Raw genomic sequence first — 19384 nt, 5'->3', positions numbered from 1 at the left:
ATGCAAGTTTTTAAGAGGTCTATATTTATTTACTTTTAAGGCTTTATGGATATACTTGCTTTTCTTATGTTTAATATACAATGCTTCTAAAGTCAATTCATTCATTATTTTAGGTCCCAATTCAGCCAGGCAGGTAAGCACACATATAACTTAGGAGCTACTCACATGCTGAAGAACAGGCGTATGCTGAAGCACCCTACTTAACTGTGGCCTAAGCTAAGCATGCTTCCCTTTTATTTACAAAGGCTAGACTCTTTTATTTAAAATACTTCCTTTACAAATTAGTAGCAGTTAAAAAAAAAAAAACCTATCAACTGCCTCCTGTATTTATATTCTACTACATGAATGGAGACCTGCAAAAAAATTCAGTACCATTTCTAATCCAAATATAAAATATTACCTCAAATATAAGAAATAAACACATTGTTTTTACCAACATTTTATTGTTTGTAAAAAAAGTCAAAACCAAAATACACAACTGAAATTTACACCAAGCTTTTCTGAAGCAGGTAAATGGCTATACAGAAGAAATAACAACATTTTCCAGTATTAATTTCATACAGCAGTGTTATATAATATAACATAGCAACCATCAAAACATGACTTGATGTTTCATCAGTTTGCAAGACAGAACTTAAGATTCTCAAAGGGTATTTCCTCAGTGGGTGCACAGCTAGAGCACACTTGAAATTATATATTTTTAGAGCCAGAATATTATAAACAAGTTAACAAGAACAAACTTTTGCATGTTTTACACCTTTTCCCTTATGAACACGGCCTAAAGAATACATTCTTACACAGGTTTAGTTATTTTAGGAAACTATTAATGCAGTGATTTAAGAGCTCCAGAGGCAGATGGCTGCTTTCATTTCACCCAGTTCTCTCATAGTTGTAGCAACATCTTTTACTTTCATTGTTTTCATTAACACCACAGCAGAACAAAATTATTATTATACAAATATTAACGTAAAGCCTAAAGCTAGTATTTTGAGAACATTCAGCCACTTGAGCATAACATATCTGAGAGCTTTTAAACTTTACAAAATGGAAAATGTTTTGAAAACAAAATTTAATAAAACTGTAAAAGTTTTTACTCTGGTTCTCTCAGCTTTTTTTTGTTCCCATACTTGCAAAGCTGTAGAAGGAAAAAAGTGATTTGTTCAGCTCAAGATGTATTTTGTTAGAAACTTTAGCTTATTAGAATCTTTTAAAATCTTATTTATATTTACAATAATTTACCCATCCAGTCCTCACCTTTATCAGAACTTAAGATTCTCAACTCTTACATCAAAATTGACCCTTTTAACATTCACTGGACTGTCTATATTGAACGCCACTGCAAGAACTGGCCAATAGATGTCACTTCTATCGGGAACATTTTTGTGACTGCATTCACAGTACTACCATTGGAGGAAAAAAAATCTACTCTTTTCCCAGCAAAAAAGAAACAGTTTGGATATAAAGATCCTTGGTATGCCAAGTTTCATACAATGAGCTGGCAGTTTAACTTCAGACATTAATACAAATGTAAACAGTCACTTTAACTTCATCAAAGGAAGTTAAAACCTCTGTGACTTGTCTCAAACTACTCACTGCTAAAAATGTTTGATTATGGATGTTTTGCTCCAACATAAGAAGTTATGTATTATATTAGCCAAGTTCTATATGCATAACAGTAATAACATCTTTTAAATAATGGACCTTTCTACACTCAAATACTCACCTATTTGTACTACTTCTTCTTATACTGTCCTGTATCTTTCCTCAGAGCCAAGGAAGCCATTTCCACAATAGCATTAATAGACAGGCCACTGAGAAAACCGTTATTATTTGTTCTCACTTCCAGTAAAGCATCCACAATATCATTTCTAAATAAGTAATAGAGAAATAAGATTTTCTTTAGCACAGTATAAAGATATGTAAAGAAAACAACAAACAGCCACAATTGAACATGCATTGATCTATTGGATTATCTCAAATATTAGACTGATCGTAAATCAGGGCAGGGAAAAAGATCAAGACACTTTTTACCTGCTAGCCTCTGGATGCAGTTCTTGCAGTTTCTTCATTAATTTGGTAAAACTGCTCAAATTCAATGTGTTAGGAGGCATATAGGTGGCAGATGGATCAGGAAAGAACTGAACAGATTTTACCTTCAAAAGATCCCCTCTGATGGTCTAGGTGTACATTAAACGAATTGAAAATAAAAGTGTTACATACTGTACAGCTAACCTAGTTTAACACATACGTACACATTAGTTTGTAAAGAATAAAACCAACTATTATATTATGCAACTAACTACTGCATCTCATAACTATCTATACCTATATAGAAACCTAACAGAAATAGTAAAAGACAGGCCAAATAGGTTGCTCACTAAAATTAAAGATACTCTTGTTAGTGTTGTTTTTTTCATGTGTAAACACAGTAAAATAGGCATCATTCAGGATTTATCCAAGAGCGTTCAAAGTTCTGATTTCTTCTAATAACCATAACCACCAGATTCTACAAGTGGACCATGAATATATTAAATGATTAATTTACTTTCAGATTTTAAATTAAACAGAAGTTGTCTCTCTCCAATTCTGCCATAAATTTAAAATACTTCTTTTACATTAATAAGTCACAAGACATTATTACCATATGCAAATATTTTAAGAATCAAAACTTGTACATCTAAAATGAAACACCAAAATAAAATGCAATATATTCAGTGCCAAAGATGAGTTTTGTCCATTCCATTATCAGAGATGTTTTTAATCCAAAAGACACTTACACAAGCCAGTACTAGTACTGCTACATATGCTTACATTTCACATTAGAAATAAAGGTGTCTGCTTCAAGTTTTATAAACACTTCACAATTTAACACATGTAGTATTTGTGGGAAGGATTAATTTACCTTTTGAGTAACTGCAACTGATTGACATGTATGGGGTTTTAAAGAGCCGAGTACTTTTGTAGAGATCAGGGGAGGAACTTTTGAACAGGCAGAAGAAGGAGCACACCCTCTTACAGAGGCAGAAGTGGTGACTGGCACTTTCAAGGAAGTGGAGGGGGGATCTGTATTTTCAACATTTTTTTGCACACTATTAGTGACTTGGTTTTTACAGAATGGTGGACTTGAGAGCTTTTGAGAAGCTGGAGATATGTTTTCTTCTGCAGTTTTTGTGCAGCAAACAATGATTGCTTTTCCTTTTATTTCTTTTCCATTCATTTCTTCCACAGCCAACTTTGCTTTACTGGCTTTCTTAAAGCTAAGAAAAGCATATCTACAATTGAAAAAATATATATGCTAGGATTAAGAAAAAATAGTTTAAACTAATATGCAATGTAGTTAATTACCATATTCATAACCACAATGCCTTTCCACTATATTAGAACGCTCTGCCTTAGCATGTTAAATGCTGCTTTTAACTGAACTACAATATAGAACAGAACCTATAAAATGTATAATTTGCAGTAACATGTTAGCTGCCTCCAGCACAAGTCATTTCCAAATAATCATCTAAAATATAACAGACTGAAAACAATTTAATTAAAACGCCATTCAAATAAGACAAAGTTAAAACTACTGTTACTTATTCTGTTATTCTATTTTTCTGAATCTCATGCAAATAAATGCTCATATAAATGTACCTGTATTGATCAGGATCCCCACAAACTGAAACCTCAGAAACCTCATACTTGCTGAAATGAGACCTAAGATCAACCTGCAATAGATAAGCATATTTAGGTTGTAAATATATAATAAATGTCATTTACCAGACAGACAAGTATTACCAATACCATTTAAAGAAAGACTGGTTTACCTCCAATACTGAAGGACTTAAGCCACTCACACAAATAAAATACTGCTCATCTGGGTCAATTCTTCTACTTTCCACTGTCTTTACTTCTGGGAATACAGAAATATATAAAAAAGAATTACATGCCATCTTAATTCAATCTGTAAAAACCTTCACCTTCAATAAATTGAAAAAAAATAAATAAATCAGAAAATACATAAGGCAAAAGGTTTCTCCAAAACTATTAAAGTTAATGAATGGAGGAAATATGTTTCCCAATATAGTAACAAAAATGCTCAAACTGGATCTGCTTTAAAAAAACCCTACTTTAAAATACTAAGAAAAATACACAGCAGAAATATTAGAAATGAAACCATAGGACAAAAATATTTTTTTCACATGCTTCTTCAGAAAGACATTAATTGTTTCTAATGATATAGAAAGGGCTTTAACATGAACATACATTCGTCTATCTAACTAATATACAGTGCATAGCTTGGGTTGCAACCCAAAAGTGGGAGGGGAAAGGGGAAGGGGTGACAGTGGCAGCGTGCAAGCTTTCCCTGCCCCTCCCCACTCCTCTGTCCGTCCGTCCGTCCAGCTGGAAATTCCAGTTAATAGAATATTCCAAATGGTGGAATGCCGGATAACAGGGATTTTATTGTATTTCAAAGGTTTGTGAGCTGCGGCAGGGCATAGGGGCAGCGAAAAGGTTCCTGCCTCTTCCAGTGGGGGAAGGGGGTCAGGGAGAGCTGTGTGGCCAGGCTAGTGTCTGTGCTTGTAGGCCTGGGGCGGCTGGGAGACCCAGCTCAGGGGGGCAGGAAGGGCCATGACCAGGCTGTCTGATGCGGTGCCCCAGCCCAGGACAGGAGGGTACCACATGCCTCTCCTCCTCCTCTCTCCAGCCCATGCCAGGGGTGCGAGTTGGGCTGGAGCACAGTGGCTCCAGCAGCTCCAAGTGGTACGGGGGCAGGTGGGGCCTCTCCAGCAGGGGTGGGGGGGTAGTGGACCGTAGATCAGGAGTGAGGGACATCAGCATGGCCCATGGGGGGCAGGCACCAGCAGGGCCGGGGGATGTGGGTCAGGACAGGCCATGGATCTTTGCCAGTGGGTCCTGGTAGGAAAAATTTTGAGAACCACTGGCTTACAGAACTGAGAGCAAGGTGCAAACTGGCATTCAAGCAATCCCATCCCCTCCTACCCGGGAAATTTTGATGCTTTGACTATGGTAATATCCTTTAGAGGAGGAGCCTGTGTCAAACATTGCCCAAGAATGTATTAAGAGCTTTTAAATCTCGATGCCCTTCAGTATCTAATACAGGTACAGTTCAATGGTACCAAGGTGAAGCTTCAAGGCCTATTGTGTTAAATGAGTAGCTGTCAACCTTTAGGCTGTTGAACAACAAGTAGCCAAAAAATTATCCTTTGACTCACAAGTCACAGTACCTACACAAAACACTGAGAAAGGTAGCTAGCTGTTAGTCTGAACTCGGTCAGAAGGCATGAGAAGGTAGCATCTTAGGGACTTTCCGATTCAGAGGCATAATCTTTCATAGGCAACAGTCTACTTCATCAGATGCTTTTTTAACCTCCCTGGACATTTCATCACTGACCTCAAAGTAGTTCTTAGATAACAAAAATTTAAAACAAACTCAACAGGAAATTGCAGAACAAGAAATCATCCACAGACTTGATTGTATTTAGTCTAAACTGAGACCGTGAATTCTTATCTCATTGCCTGAATTAGCTTTTACAACCCGCTGAGGGACACAGAGCATAAATGCTTTGTTTTTTCTCTTACCCACCCTTGCCTCGCTCAGAAGTGCCCCTTTTCTTTTCCTTCCCACTTCCCTACCCTTTATATTCTAATCACTACTTTCTATTTAGCAGCTCTGCTTTCTGTAGTCCCTTCACAGCAACTGATGAAGTAAGTCCTCTCCAAAGTGTGGAAGAAGGGAAAAATGGAGTTGAATCTCCATTATATGCAAGAATAAATTAAAAAAAACCATATACTCAGCTTAGCCTATGAGGAAGTCAAAAGAGCATGACCCAAAACCCCTAGACTAACACAAGACTAGGACCATCCTGCCCTGGTCTAGTAAAAAACAAAAGCTTAGCACAAAAGTAACCACAAACCAGCCTGCTGAGTCAGCCCAAAATGGGAAGTGAACCCTAAGTTACAAGTTAGACAAGAGATAGTAAAATTTTTGCTAATATAATCATAAAATAAGACGTGCTTTACTAACAAAGTCATGGCAAATGCTGATTAGTTATATCGTAGCTATGCTTATGATGTCATATTTTCTATATGAACTTACTTCACCTGTTGTACGAGGTCAGACCTCTTCACAATTCTCCAATTGTGTATGAGTCTGTCCAGAATGCATTCTCTAATAAACCAAGCTTCTGCTGACCTGACCTAAAGTTTGCTGCGTGTGTTTACCATGACAAAAGCTTATGCTTTACATCTCTACATTTGCACCTATGTAGACTAACTAAATCTACCCTGCCTTCTTCCCTCTGGATAACACAGAAATTGTCAAGCCCCTTATGAATGGCTTGTCAGGAGATTAGAAGATCTTCACTAGCCAAGGAGTTTAGATGCTTTTCATGATCGCTTTCAAAAGAACATACTAGAGGCATTTATAGTGTTTTATACCTCTCCAAAATTACTAATCAAGTCAATAGGACACCACAGATTTGAAGTGCTGTTAACAGATATTTACTATAAGGATAGCTTAACTGAAGGAGTGAGGATAAAACTGAGGCAATGTTCAGTTAGTTAACTCAAACCTACCTGTTGTACACACACTCTCTAGTTTTCCTTGTTCCTTTGCATTTCCCTGAAGTGTTACTAAAAGATCAGTTGCTGTCAAGTTTTCTTTAGCATCAAACCAGTGTCCATATAGTTCTTGACTTTTTCTTAAATCTATGCAGTTAAAATAAAGTTAGTTTCATGTATTCAAATTTAAGTAATTGTCTGAAGAAATGCGCACAAGGCTAGGAGTTGTGATGCCCCGAGAACTCATTTTGGTTCTCCCATTGAGTTGCTCCGACTCAGGCAAGTAATTTGTCTTTTCTGTTTATCATCATAAGCCAGGCAGTTGGCTAAGTATTATTCCATATGAAGTGATTTTTATAGACCCATAGATAGTACTTTAAAAACAACTAGAGGCAGATCCCTGTTCCACAAGAGAAATTAAGTAGACAAGGGGGATAAAGGAAAGAGGTTTACACTAACTGAGGCCAATTTATGTGCAACATGCACAGTATTTCAAATGTAAAAATAATATTAAATATTACTTATATTGGAGTTCATATTCTGTTTTTTTTCTGATAAACTGAACAACAAACAGGCCAACAGAGTCAGAGGAAAAAGAAGCATTTTTAAGTTTTAAATCCACTGCTATTTATAAATATATTTTATTTAAACAAACAGCATTGTTTTAACATTAATCCTATTCCTTAACCCTGCTCTAGTATGCTAGTCTGGAAAGATTCCAGAAAACGACTCCCCTCATACATATGAATACTTGGCAGCACTCACTAAATTACACCGAGTATATATACTAGGGGACACACAAGAAAATTGATATATGAAGCAATGCGCACAGGTACCATAGGGCTTAGATGCACTTACTCTTAGATAAAGCAGGATTTTTCAGGTTGTTGCTAAAATAGTATAATAAAGTAACAATCTAAAAAATGTAAAAGGGAAAAGGATTGTAGTAAGAGACATTAGTTGAGTTTGAATCTGTTTTGAGTGACATGCAGTAAACACAGTCCCAAGAAACCAACAGAATGCAAAACAAGTCTTCAGCTCAGATGTACTCATGACTGATGCAAATGGCCCAAACCCTTAGTTTTCCTTGGATGGCCATGTAAGTAAGAGGGGGAAGGAAGGGGAATGGAAAAGGGCATGGGGGGAGAGGGAATAAGTCCACATGTTCAAAGGGTCATTGGTTTTCAATTTAATTAAAAAACCATTGGATTTGGTACAACTAACTTACCCTTTTCTACATCTTCATCTTTATAGTTTTCTTCAAAGGTCCTACACTTAAGTTTACTGCTAGCCGGTAACCATACCCTCTGAGAAGCAATCTATAATACATAAGTAATTGGATCATATGCAAGTTGCAGTACTTTTTGCTTAAAATGTATGTTTTACTATATGAATGTTTTCTGACTATATAGTATATAAAATAGACAAGCTGATAGCTTATAGAAATCCTTTGTTCACTAATCTTTCTTAGGATACCTAATCATTTTAATGTTTTGAAAGCAGTATTGCTCTTCCCCACTTGATGTTAGCTGTAATGCATATTATTGCTAGCACAAAAAATTTCTTGGCTGGGATATAGTGTTCAAAGTTCCATTTTTATATACTACTCTAAAAAAATCTGTCTACATATAAGAACACATTTAAAGTAGATTATCAGCTGCTTATACGTTAATCAACTAAAGGCTCGTGAAACTCACAGAAGAGGGTGCTCCTGTCAGGCTGGTGGATGTTTCAGTCTCTTTAGGTTTTAATGTTTCCATTTCTGAGTTCCCTGGCCCAACACTGTAAATAAATAAATAAAAAGATCTAACAATTTTGGCAAAAGTTCATAAGAAGAGTCATTTATTGGGTCAGACCATAGGTTCATCTTGCCCAGTATCCTATATCATGCAGTGGCAGAGCAGATGCTGAAAAGGAGTTAACTGGGTATGACCGGGGGTTTTTTTCCACGGTTCCTCTCTCACTTGCAGCCTCCAGTATTTATGGTCTACATGGATTATAAAGCTCAATAAACACCTGTTATCCAGCATAATTTTCAAAATGTATATTCTCTATCAATTAAATGGTTTCAAAATAAGGAATAAACACACAACTTATTCAATGAAGCTTTATATTTTAATATACTTTTAAAGAAATGTTCTCTAAGCATGTTAAAAAGGGAAAAAAGTAAAAGCATAGTTTGTCTTTATTGTTTAAAAAAAGACTTGCACAAAATTTCATAACTGAACAATTATCCTTCAGTAGAGCCCAAACAATAATCTACTTTAGAAAAGGTCAGAAACTGATACCTCTTCCAAAATGTCCGCACTCTCCTTCCTTTTGAGAGGTCAGATCAGCTGAGTCCCTTTTGCCAAACTATTTTCCCCTAAGCTTCTCTAATAAACATATCCAGCTAATGTTAAAGGTGGCCTGCTCAAGAAAAGTTGAGGGAGTAAATTGATAAAGTAAGTGCTGGGAAACTGGTATATGATGGTTAAAGTTGTTGCGGTATCTAAACCCTAGCATATCATAGTTGTGATAATGGAAAATTAAGCGTCTGTTTAAGAACGAGCAGAAGATACACACTGCAAGGTGGCTTAACATTCCATCACTTTCGTAGCTGTGCTTAAGAGAGATATTGTTCTGCTACTACTTAACCCTTAGTACTGGAGACCCAATGCTGTTACAGAAAAGCTAGATGGATTCTTTTTTGCCTTACATCTTAACAACAGATCTTATCGTGCGCTGACTGCAAAAATCTTTATTACAAGTGAGACATGCAAGGCAGCAACAACACGACTGAAGATCCCAGATATAGTTTTCAGAGATGAGAGTTGGGAAAAAAAAATCTCTCATAAATTGAGAAAATTTATTTTGAAAATAACAGCAAAACTCCACTCTGAAATATTATATTACCCACCAAATTGCCAAAATGCCATTTCAAAGCACACGCTCACACAAGACATCCAAACACTTGCATTGTTTATTTTAACTTCACTTCTTACCTGTTTCTTAGTAAAATATATAAACAAAAATTGTAGCGACTTACTCGTAATGAAGATCTTCACTTACTAACTGTCAAGGAAAAAAAAAAAGATTTGCTTTATTTTTTTCAATTAAAAAAACATTGCTACTGGCAAAGAGGCTGCTTTAAAAACTAATTACCTTGGATGGAATGTAAGATGAAAAGATGGAGAGCAATTTGGACTCTACTGATAACGGGGGTAAGGCATCTAATGGTATGCCCCTTACTAATTTCTCTCTCATATTTTTGTACCTAACTTTCAGTTCTTCAAAAGCAGACACTAAATTGACAAAGTTGCTGTTTAAATTCCTGTTAAAAATAGAAAACAAACACTTCAGGTACAGCGGGGAAATTCTTATTCCATTATTTTTTTAATCTGGATCTTTCAATGTGTAGCTTCATACCTAATTTACTCCTTATTATGTAAACTCTGTGCTGAATATAGAATTATTAAATTCCTCATGGCCTTTTCTATGGTGTTTGTCACCATAGTATCTGACTTTCTTGTCCATTAATCAATACATCTTCACGTCACCCACCAGAAGAAAGGTAGTATCATCATCCCAACTTATGATTAAGTAAGTAAAACAGAGATATTAAAGTCAAAGGTTAGAAAGTGGGCACAAAAGCTGTAGATGGACAAAATAATTATACTGATTTAAAGTGGGGGACCTGCCACTTGCAACTAATGTGTTGTTACTGTTTCATCTATCCACTCCTATCCTGTGGAAAACCAAGGCACTTTTCCATGAGAATGAAACGGCTGCTAGAATACTTTTTGTTGCTTCTACTTATGGTGGGATACAGGAGACACAGACCAACTACAAAAGAAAAGCCTGAGGTGCAGCAAGCTACACTTGTTCCCACCCCGTCAGAATAACTGTTTTATCTGTCCACGTCCAAAATTTGGGCCCCTAACTCGACATCTTTAAGGTATCATATTTTAGAATATTTAACGTATTTGTATCTATTACTTGAACATTGTTGGAGGGCAAACCAAACTAGTTCTGCAATGAGAAAAGAAAAAAAAAATTAGTATACTAAATATTTGACATGGTGGCACTACCATTTTCCAATAGTGATAAAAAATGCTCTGATAATTTACCACTATCTACCCATTACACAGACATTGCACTCTAGGAAAATATTTTCACCAGAACCAAGCCAAACTGGTCCAATGGATAAGTCTTAATCAGTAATAACCTGAAACTGAGAAATGCAGTGGATATGTGATTATATATTACACCTTTATGTATAAAAATGCATATAAGTATATTTTTGATAGCAATAACCAATTTAATTAGATTTGAAATATTTTAATTCCACTAAGGACTACTGCTGCCCAAATGGAAAGAAAGCGTTTGCTGTTGCTCTCTTTATGTTAACAAATGGCTTGATTTTTCAAATTCTAGAGAACATCCAACATCGTGATATTGCAAAAATCATACATGCCTGCTAAAACACTCTTTTTCCTCCGTAACAAGTTTGTAAATCTTCCAGCAGTGTTGACGGCACATCCAATAATGAGTTTGTAGAAGCTGCAAATCTGCTTTTATAGCTCTCTGCAGTATTTTCTTACAACAGTGTGATGAACAACTCTCCACTTCTGTGGTGAGGTGCAACATCCTTTAAAAAGAAAACAATATTTAATATTAACTAATGAATGTAAATAAGAAAAATATTTCTTAATACTTGATGCACGTGTCATTTTAAAAACTTATTTAGCTTTTTAGAAACTACTTCTGACCACAACTTGGGAAGGAAACCTGAAATTTAAAAATCAATTCCTATTATCCAGTACAAGGAAAGCCAGCATACCTAGGGACTAGGTCTCTGCAAAGCGGCTAGTATTTGCTTTGGATTTGGATTCGGCCGAATTGGGGGATGGCAATTCGAATCACTGTCCCGCATCGATTCAGCTGAATCTGAATGGGAGATTTGGCTGCCACAGAATTGGCTGAATCTCTGAATCAAACAGGCCCCATCCCCCGCCCACTCTCTCAGCCCCATCAATGGCTGCCCCACCCAGCCCCAGCATCCCGGTGCTTTTAAAAAAAGCCCCCACTTGCTTCCAGCCAAGCAGGAGCTGGCAATGCTCGCTGCACCCAGAAGCCCCGACAGCTGCTGCTGCAGCTGGTGTGTGGGGCTATTTTTTTTTAAGAACTAGGAGCTGGGCCGGGCGGGGCAGCTATCAACAGGGCTGGGAGAGTGTGGGGGGGGGTAGGGGCTCATGGCAGAGCCCCCCATGCAGGGCGGGGCAGTGGGGATCGCCCCCCTGCCCTGCAGCAGCCAGTGAGTACGGGGCTTTTTTAAAATTTTTTTAAAAGTGCTGGGATGCTGGCACCAGGCAGCGCAGCCACTGGCGTGGTTGGGGGTCAGGGGGCACTCAGGGGGTTTGGGGGAGCAGGCAGGGGATGGGGCCTGGTGGAGGTCTCCCCATGGTCCCCTCCCCACTCTTTCAGCCTGCCCCCTACTTACCAGCACAGAGCCCAGGTCAAATTTTACAGCCTTTTACAGAAGTAATCAGGACACCAAAGAAAGTGCTTCTTAGGGTGCTGGAGGGGAAAGGCTGCCTAAAGTACAGAAATTAAACATGGCCAATTGGAGAACAAAGGCACATAGTAGACAGGAATGGATGAAAATAGTAAAGGCAGCCGAGCACCTCTAGGGCATATGGTGCTATATTATTAGTAATAAAAAGATGTAGTAAATAATAATAAGTATCCATTCATAAAAATAATGACAATGAATGACAAACCTCTCAGGGTTTTCCTTCGCTTCCCCAATATACAAATTATTTTTCAGCTTCAGAGGATCCTGGAAATAAATCACTGTAATTAAAATTATACACCTGCATTTTCTTATATCAAAATCACAATTATACAAGTAATTCCGAGTAGCTCAGTGAGCTCAAAATATTACCTGAATTTGGGAAATCCATTCAGGTGCTGTGATACAAGTATCAGTACCATTTACTCCTGTCTCAGCAAGCTTTGATATAATCTCCTCTCTGTTGCTGTGTATGCATGACAAATCTGTATTACAAGCAACACTTGTATAGTTCTCAGTTTGCCACTCCTTGGGCCTTGTTTTGTTCATCATTGTTATCTCTGTGTTATCTGCCCGAGATGCCACAGAAGCCTTGGCATTAGTAGCTCTGCTTGTTGTAAAACAAGCCCTAAAATCAGAACTTGCATCAACAGTCTGGTTAATGGTAACTTTCTGATTACATGTGATCTTATTCAAGCAGATGTGGCAGTTTTGTTCTAAGTCAGAACCCTCTGTTGTACTATCCCCAGCAGATTTGTCTCTAATTTCTGCACCAGACAAATTACTTCCTCTCACTGGAATTCTGGAGGCTGCAGATGAAAAACTGAATTTGGCTTCAACAATCTTTTGGGTACAACCATCACAATCTGTATCAAATGCAGACAGAAATGATTCTTCACAAATATAAGAACTTGCATCTTCTGTATTTTTGCTAGAAATCCATGTGGATGTTACAACAGATGTTTCCCAGGGTAATATGCAAGGATTTCCCTGCTTCAGCAACATGTGGTTGAGGCCATCTCTCTTTTTAGATACTTCCTGTTCTTTAGCTTTTGGAGCTGATTGGGCATTATCACAAACAGGAATATGCTTTATCTTGTCTTGATTTTCTAAACTGTTTGCTTGAAGCACTGTTTGATAAGCCCTTGCTGTGCTCCCATAAGCATCACTTTCAAAGGAATTTTCACAAAGAATGCTACGATACATGTCATTGGTGTGTTCATTTTCACATTTCAGACCTTTATAATCCATCAGAGGTACGGAGTCTTGAACAAACATTTGGGGAAGTTCTGGTATAGCTGCTTCATTACAAAATTCTTCCATGGTACTGTGTCCAGAGGCAAAAGAGTCTTCTTCATCAGTTGCAACTCTACAAACTGAATCTACCAACTCCAAAACTTCCAAATTCTGGATCCCTGAAGTTTTCTCATGTTCAAAAGACATATATGAGGTAGTTTGATCATAACAGTCTTGTTCTTCAGCACTATGGTACTCTAACTGTGAGTCTTCATCCGTCTCATTTTTGTGTCTGTAGTCATCACACTCCTTGTAACTGAAATGTATATTGTTGCAGGCCTCTCCTAACACACAAGCTTCATTTCCATTTTTGTTGCCACAAATATCAGAAACACACTCTCCCCTTTTATTATAGTTATCAAGTTCTGCATCTACTGATGAACTTAAACAAGACAGGCTTTCTTCTTGCAAGTTTAATTCTGAGAAACTCCTGGAGCATGTATGGTCTGAAATGGAACAGTTAACTCTATGAGATTGATCTGTTGCAGAATATGCCTCAGGGTAGGCTCCTGTTTCATTATTAAAGCTATTTGCCCTTTGTTCCATGGTCCAAATATCAGGGTTACCAGCAGAAGTAATCTACTCAAACTCAGCATCCTCTAATTCACTTTCACCATTCAATGTTGAAGTCACCAGCCTGGTTTTAAATATGTTTCTCACCTGATTAAAAAAAAAGAAAATTCTAATCATTCTATCTAATAGAAGTATATTATATGTAAATATACTTCTACAGAATGAGATGTAGCACTATCATGTTTTGTCCACTGGGTTGTGATAAAAGCTAGGGTATGCTTAAAAAACAAATCTCACTATGAAGAATAAGGCAAATTGTATAAAGAAAAGCCACTATTCTTGAGTTAAAATGCAATGGAAAACTAATTTTACCTAATTGATTCCAGCTATCCTCATAATCCAGCTAAGTTACAGTTTCTTGAAACTTGTATCTACTGTCAAGTACACTGCATAATGTTTTAAATAGTAATGAATAAAATGCATTTGCTTTTATGCATCAAAGTAATTGACTGGGGATCCAACCCTTAAAAATAAGTGAATAACTTTACAACACTCAATTATGCAGCTGAATACTGACTGGGTGCATGTGCTATTAACCTGACATAATCAACTGCAGCACCGTTTGCGCTAGTCAGCTGCTCCTGAGCGCAGTGTCTGCACAGCACCCAGGACCACAGCAACCTGAGTCACAATGGAGTAAGCCAGGGCTGGCAGGAGGTTGGAGGGGCAGACTGGGCACGGGCTCCAGGCAGCTGCAGCAAGGGCCTGGTAGCAGCAAAGGGGAGGGGCTGATTTTTCCCTATGCTGAGCAGCAGCTTCTGCCTGGCTGCTACCACTGCTGCTGCCACTGCTCAGCATGGACAGGCAAGTCCAGAGTAGATGTGGGGCAGGCCAAGAGTGAGACTGGGTACGTGGGTTCCAGCTGGTTCGGATCTGATTCACTCCGCTGGGCCGAGTCCACAGCGGGCCAGGGTCAGAGCTGTGCATGCGGGTTCCTGCCTGTACCACAGGGCTAGGGCCAGTGGTGGCAGCAGTCAGGAGCTGTTGCCTCCGCTGCCTAGAAAGGCAGTCCAGCTGTGGAGCCATCCCAGCCCTGCTGTGTACCCAGGAGGTGATGGGGCATGCAACAGGCCAGAGAGTACCTGGGCCAGGTGGGACCAAGGGACCTGCTGCAGACTGGACAAAGTCCCTCTGTGGGCCAGATCTGGCCTGCAGGTTGTTTTTTTACCACACCTGTATTAAAATGTTAGAAAAAAAAACTGAATACTGGAATGAATCATAAGTTTGGGGAATCTCAAAAAAGTTCCATACAGAGACCAGTACTAAAACAAATAAAAGTAGAATTATCTCATCCTGAGGAATAGCATTATGGTTCTCTAGGACTGGTAATCCACAGGCATTCACTGAAGTATTAATCCTCTGAAAATTGGATCTCCTGGCCCAAGCATTAAGAGCAATTGGTCAGACAAAGGATAATAATAGAAAGGGGGCTGATATTTGAGGATTTCAAATTAATTCTGATCCAACAAATCATTTGTTCCCAGCTTGAAATATAAAGGCTCTGCTGAAGAAGTGATTTTCTCAAAAATTGTAGGCCTGACAGAAAAGACTTTGCAAACTGTCACTAAAATAAAGTGTGCATGATCTGATTTAAGATTTATAGAATTTAGCTCAAACAAATGACTTGGGGACAGTATGCCAAATACAGCTATATAAACAGCAGCTAAAATGAAAAAAACATATATATTAATCTAACTTTACTAAAAAGTTTACTAATTTGGTTAAAGCAACTCAGTCAGGAAATGGTCATATTATATTTAGGCTCCCACTGTACTATATTATCCTTATTTACACATGTTTATGACTATGAAATACCATTCGAGTTAATATTAAATACTCAGGCAATGCTTTAAAACGTTCCAGGTTTGGCATATAAAACAAGGCAGGTTTTATTAGCTAACAATTAATACAGCAGAACAGAGGATATTTCTGAACTTATTACAAAGTAAATTTTTCAATCTTATCAAATTTCATTCACTGTATATGCCATACTATTTTATTTCTTCCATATTGTCTACTTTTAATGAAATAGGGGACATAATTAGCTTAATCCAGTGATGCACAGTAACTAATTGCCCGAGAGATATAACTATATATATTCAACCACCCCCATAACCAAAATATTAAAACTCCAGTGCACGCTATGCTGCACATGCTCAACTCACCCACTGAAAAATTAACATCCGTAAAACACTTTTTGTGGAATTTCTATTCATATTTTAAGTATTAGTCTGTTGACTTTTTCACTGTATTTTCAAAAAAATTGTCAGAGTTGTTTTGGATTTCAAAAATCTGAAGAAGTTAAAAGAATAAATGCATAATAACTAATTTTTCATTTGTAATTTTGTATCCTATGTAATGCTGTTTATTACCCTACCATCTCATACCAGCATAAAAGAATTTAGGTAGTAAAGACAGAAAAAATCCTTAATGCAATGGTTTGGATAAGATTTTGAACACAGAAAAGTCATGAAATTTTTTTCAGTACAATCATTTTCTAGTCTCCTTGCTTCAGGTTCAATCTGGTATAAAATAGCTGTATCTGTTAAAGTAAGTTTTTCATACTCAGGTTAAATTTGCCCTTACCTTAATTTTGTCCTTAATAACTTAATTCTAGATCTTAGGCCTCATCTATGCATGTTCACAAGGGTTGGATGGTACCAGCAATCCTCTACAGTGGAGCTGCACTATACATCTACAAGAGCACTCTGGCTGTTGCAGTTAAAACTGGTCTCCAAACAAAAAGTAGCCTATCCCAGCAAGCAAACTTTTGCTGTTATGGTTATGTCTATATTAAAACTTCTGCTGTCATGGGTCATCGTAGGGGAATTGGACAGGAAGAGGCGAAATAAAATCACAATACTGACCAACAAACCAACATTGGCAAAACTTACCTATTACTCTTAGAGATGGATTACACCACAGGAATATGCATCTACCAGTGCTAATATTTTAGGGTTTTCAAGTCTTTTTCTTTTTTTTTTTTACTAGTACTTTAGAAACAAACTTGAAAAATAAATCAAATAGGAAACAGGGGTGTAGGTTGTTTAAGTTGGTCTAATAAAATATATCAGACTCACCCAAAGAACCTTGTCTGTCAAATAGGAAAGAAATTCTGTTTCCCAAATCTCAGGAAAGTAACTCAAAATCAAACTTAAAAGCAATAAGAAGAATTTTATGTATGACCTGAAGACAAGTATCAACTGCCATTTATGCCTATATAATCTACAACAAAAATAAAATGTATTTTCTGGGGTTAAACATATTTTTGAATTTAAGCATCATCTACTAGCTCTTTCCACATAATTAATGGACTGACATTTTCAACTATGCAAATATGCCATATACAGTAGAATGCGTTTCAGATGAAGAAAAAAAATCAAAGCTTAATATTCAATTTGAGCCTTAACGGTTTAAAAATGGAGGAGGAAAGTGTCTGTCTGTCTGTCTGATTTTTGTGGAAAGTTTGTAACCTGCAACACAGGTTATACACAGAAGGCTAGGTCTCTGCTGTCTACCGTGCAGCCCATACTTCTGTTGCAGCAACTGAATATATTCAGGATGGAACTGGTAGTCTGGTAATACAGAGGAAAACAAGACCAATGATAAAAATCTGGCTTTTAAATATTAGCCAACACAGTTATATTAGCAAAACTGCACATGGCGATGCAACTACATCAACAGAAAAGTGCTGCTCAGCTTAGTGAATGTCACTTGAGATGCTTGCATAGCTACTATAGCAGAAATTCTTTCAGACTCTGCTGGCATAGCTTTATCAGCAGAGGCTCTGCAGAACAGATAAGCTCTAGATAAACAATTATTTGTATACAAATGGATATTGAATACTGGGGTGCTGCCTACAGATACAAGACTTTTTATCTAGTTCCTTGGGAGGGAGGGGGGAAGCAACTCTGCAACAAATATTGGGGAAGAGTTGGATTCTGTGACATCCAGACAACAACTATCAGCACAGTCTAACTATCTGATAGAAGACTTAAAAAAAACCCCAAAACAATATTCACATACACATTTAAAATCAGCTCTCCAGTTCTGCATTTCCATTTCACTTCCAGAGAACTGTAGGCTTCCCACATGGCAAAAGCAGTCTCTTAATCTTTTAAAAAATATTTTTGCCAGCAACATGCAATACACTGGCCTGTTCTGCAAAGCGCTGCAAGAAACTCCCCCAAGCCTGGCTCTCTCCCCCAGCCCACCCCCCCACCAGAGCAGACCCCCATGCTTTTTCAGAATACAGTTTTCAACTTCTGAAAAACTGAGGGAGAAAATCACTACTGTCCCTGTTGCTTCAGGTGCCCAACGTACTCCCTTTTGTAAACCCTGGGCACATACACATGGAGAAGTACAACATTTACTTCATAGTCTGACAGTGTGAGACTGAACATGCTGCCGACTGCTTGTATTGCAACAAGCTCCAGGTGCCCACACATTGGCTAACGGCATAAACACACCATGGGCAGGCTTGGCTGCCCGCTTCGCAACCGGATCCTATTCCCTTGGTTTATCCCCACTGTGAAGCTGGTCAGGAGTACATGGTTTCAAGGGCTAAAAACAGACAACCGGCTTGACTGGGATGGGAGCGTTTTGTCCTGCAGCAAACCCCAGACCTCACAGCCGGGCAAGCCCCTTGTCCCACACTCGGTGCTGGTGAATTACTCCAATTCAGACTGTGCTTAGGAACCGTCGCCACTACATGGACTTTGCTGCCCGCTAAACCCAGAGCGCACAAAACTGTGCTGCGTCTTGAAGCCAGTCCCATCCCCGCCTCGCAACCCCCTGATTTTAGCCTAACTTTCTAAGGCTGCCCAGGACTAGTCCCGAGCTATTTCAAGGCTATGGGAAGCGTTGGGCCCTTTTATGCTAAAAGAAGCCTTTACCCCGGGGGCAGGGATTTTTATCCTGGGATAGATACCATTTTATCTCGGGTTACGATATTTGATGCCAGGTCTTCCTTGGCAAGTCCGAACGGACGCACAATCGCAGCTAACCCGAGTTCACTCCCGTTCAGCCTGCCCCATGGCCACGCCGACGGGCCTGTTCCGATGCGAGTCTAACCCGGGGCAACGAACCCCGGAGGAGGCGGGCTCCCCTGCCCGCAGCCTCGGCACCGGCAGGGGGAGCCGGGCTCGGGCAGCCCCGCCGCTCCCGCGCTCCTGTCGAGCGGAGCAGCGACCTGGCCCCGCTGCCCCGGCCCGCCGCCGCAAGCGCTTGAAGCCGTGAGACGACCCCGCCCCTCAGCGCCGCCGCCCGCGGGACGAGACGCCTCGCACTGACCCGCCGGCACCGCACTCCACCGCACGCGCCCGCCCGCCGCCGCAGCCTCGCCTCGCTCTGCCCGGCGCGATCTCATTGGCTGGCGGGAGGGTCCGTGCT

The 19384-nt window shown here is 38.9% G+C and overlaps 1 protein-coding gene across 3 annotated transcripts; it reads right to left on the bottom strand.

Moving 5' to 3' along the window:
• Window positions 1-423: 423 nt before the first annotated feature.
• RBM44 (RNA binding motif protein 44) lies at window positions 424-19366 on the bottom strand. Of its 3 annotated transcripts, none has more exons than XM_014594269.3 (15): window positions 19286-19366; window positions 12497-14080; window positions 12333-12391; window positions 11027-11200; window positions 9715-9883; window positions 9599-9624; window positions 8268-8352; window positions 7799-7889; window positions 6586-6717; window positions 3813-3898; window positions 3640-3713; window positions 2903-3272; window positions 2032-2177; window positions 1724-1868; window positions 424-1135 (listed from the first exon to the last, which is right to left on the bottom strand). In XM_014594269.3, the coding sequence occupies exons 2-14, from the start codon at window positions 13964-13966 to the stop codon at window positions 1733-1735; spliced, it is 3018 nt and encodes a 1005-aa protein (XP_014449755.1). In that variant the 5' UTR covers window positions 13967-14080; window positions 19286-19366; the 3' UTR covers window positions 424-1135; window positions 1724-1732. The 3 variants fall into 3 exon arrangements, with proteins under 3 accessions (XP_014449755.1, XP_014449757.1, XP_014449754.1); XM_014594271.3 differs by lacking the exon at window positions 19286-19366 and adding an exon at window positions 18924-19243 and having other exon boundaries at window positions 3813-3895; XM_014594268.3 differs by lacking the exon at window positions 19286-19366 and adding an exon at window positions 18924-19241.
• Window positions 19367-19384: the final 18 nt, after the last annotated feature.

Source organism: Alligator mississippiensis, chromosome 4 (assembly GCF_030867095.1).
Source record: "Alligator mississippiensis isolate rAllMis1 chromosome 4, rAllMis1, whole genome shotgun sequence".
Classification (NCBI taxonomy): domain Eukaryota; kingdom Metazoa; phylum Chordata; order Crocodylia; family Alligatoridae; genus Alligator; species Alligator mississippiensis.
This window is presented reverse-complemented; position numbering and strand designations above follow the sequence as displayed.

What these genes read in the sequence shown, in the direction of transcription:
- RBM44 (XM_014594269.3), bottom strand. Translation starts at nt 13,966, where the DNA reads ATGGAACAAAGGGCAAATAGCTTTAATAATGAAACAGGAGCCTACCCT. An exon ending in AGTGAAGATCTTCATTACGA is followed by an intron (nt 8,353 to 9,598) that starts GTAAGTCGCTAC and finishes ATTTATTTACAG; the next exon opens with TGTTGGGCCAGGGAACTCAG. An exon ending in TGACAGGAGCACCCTCTTCT is followed by an intron (nt 7,890 to 8,267) that starts GTGAGTTTCACG and finishes TATGTATTATAG; the next exon opens with ATTGCTTCTCAGAGGGTATG.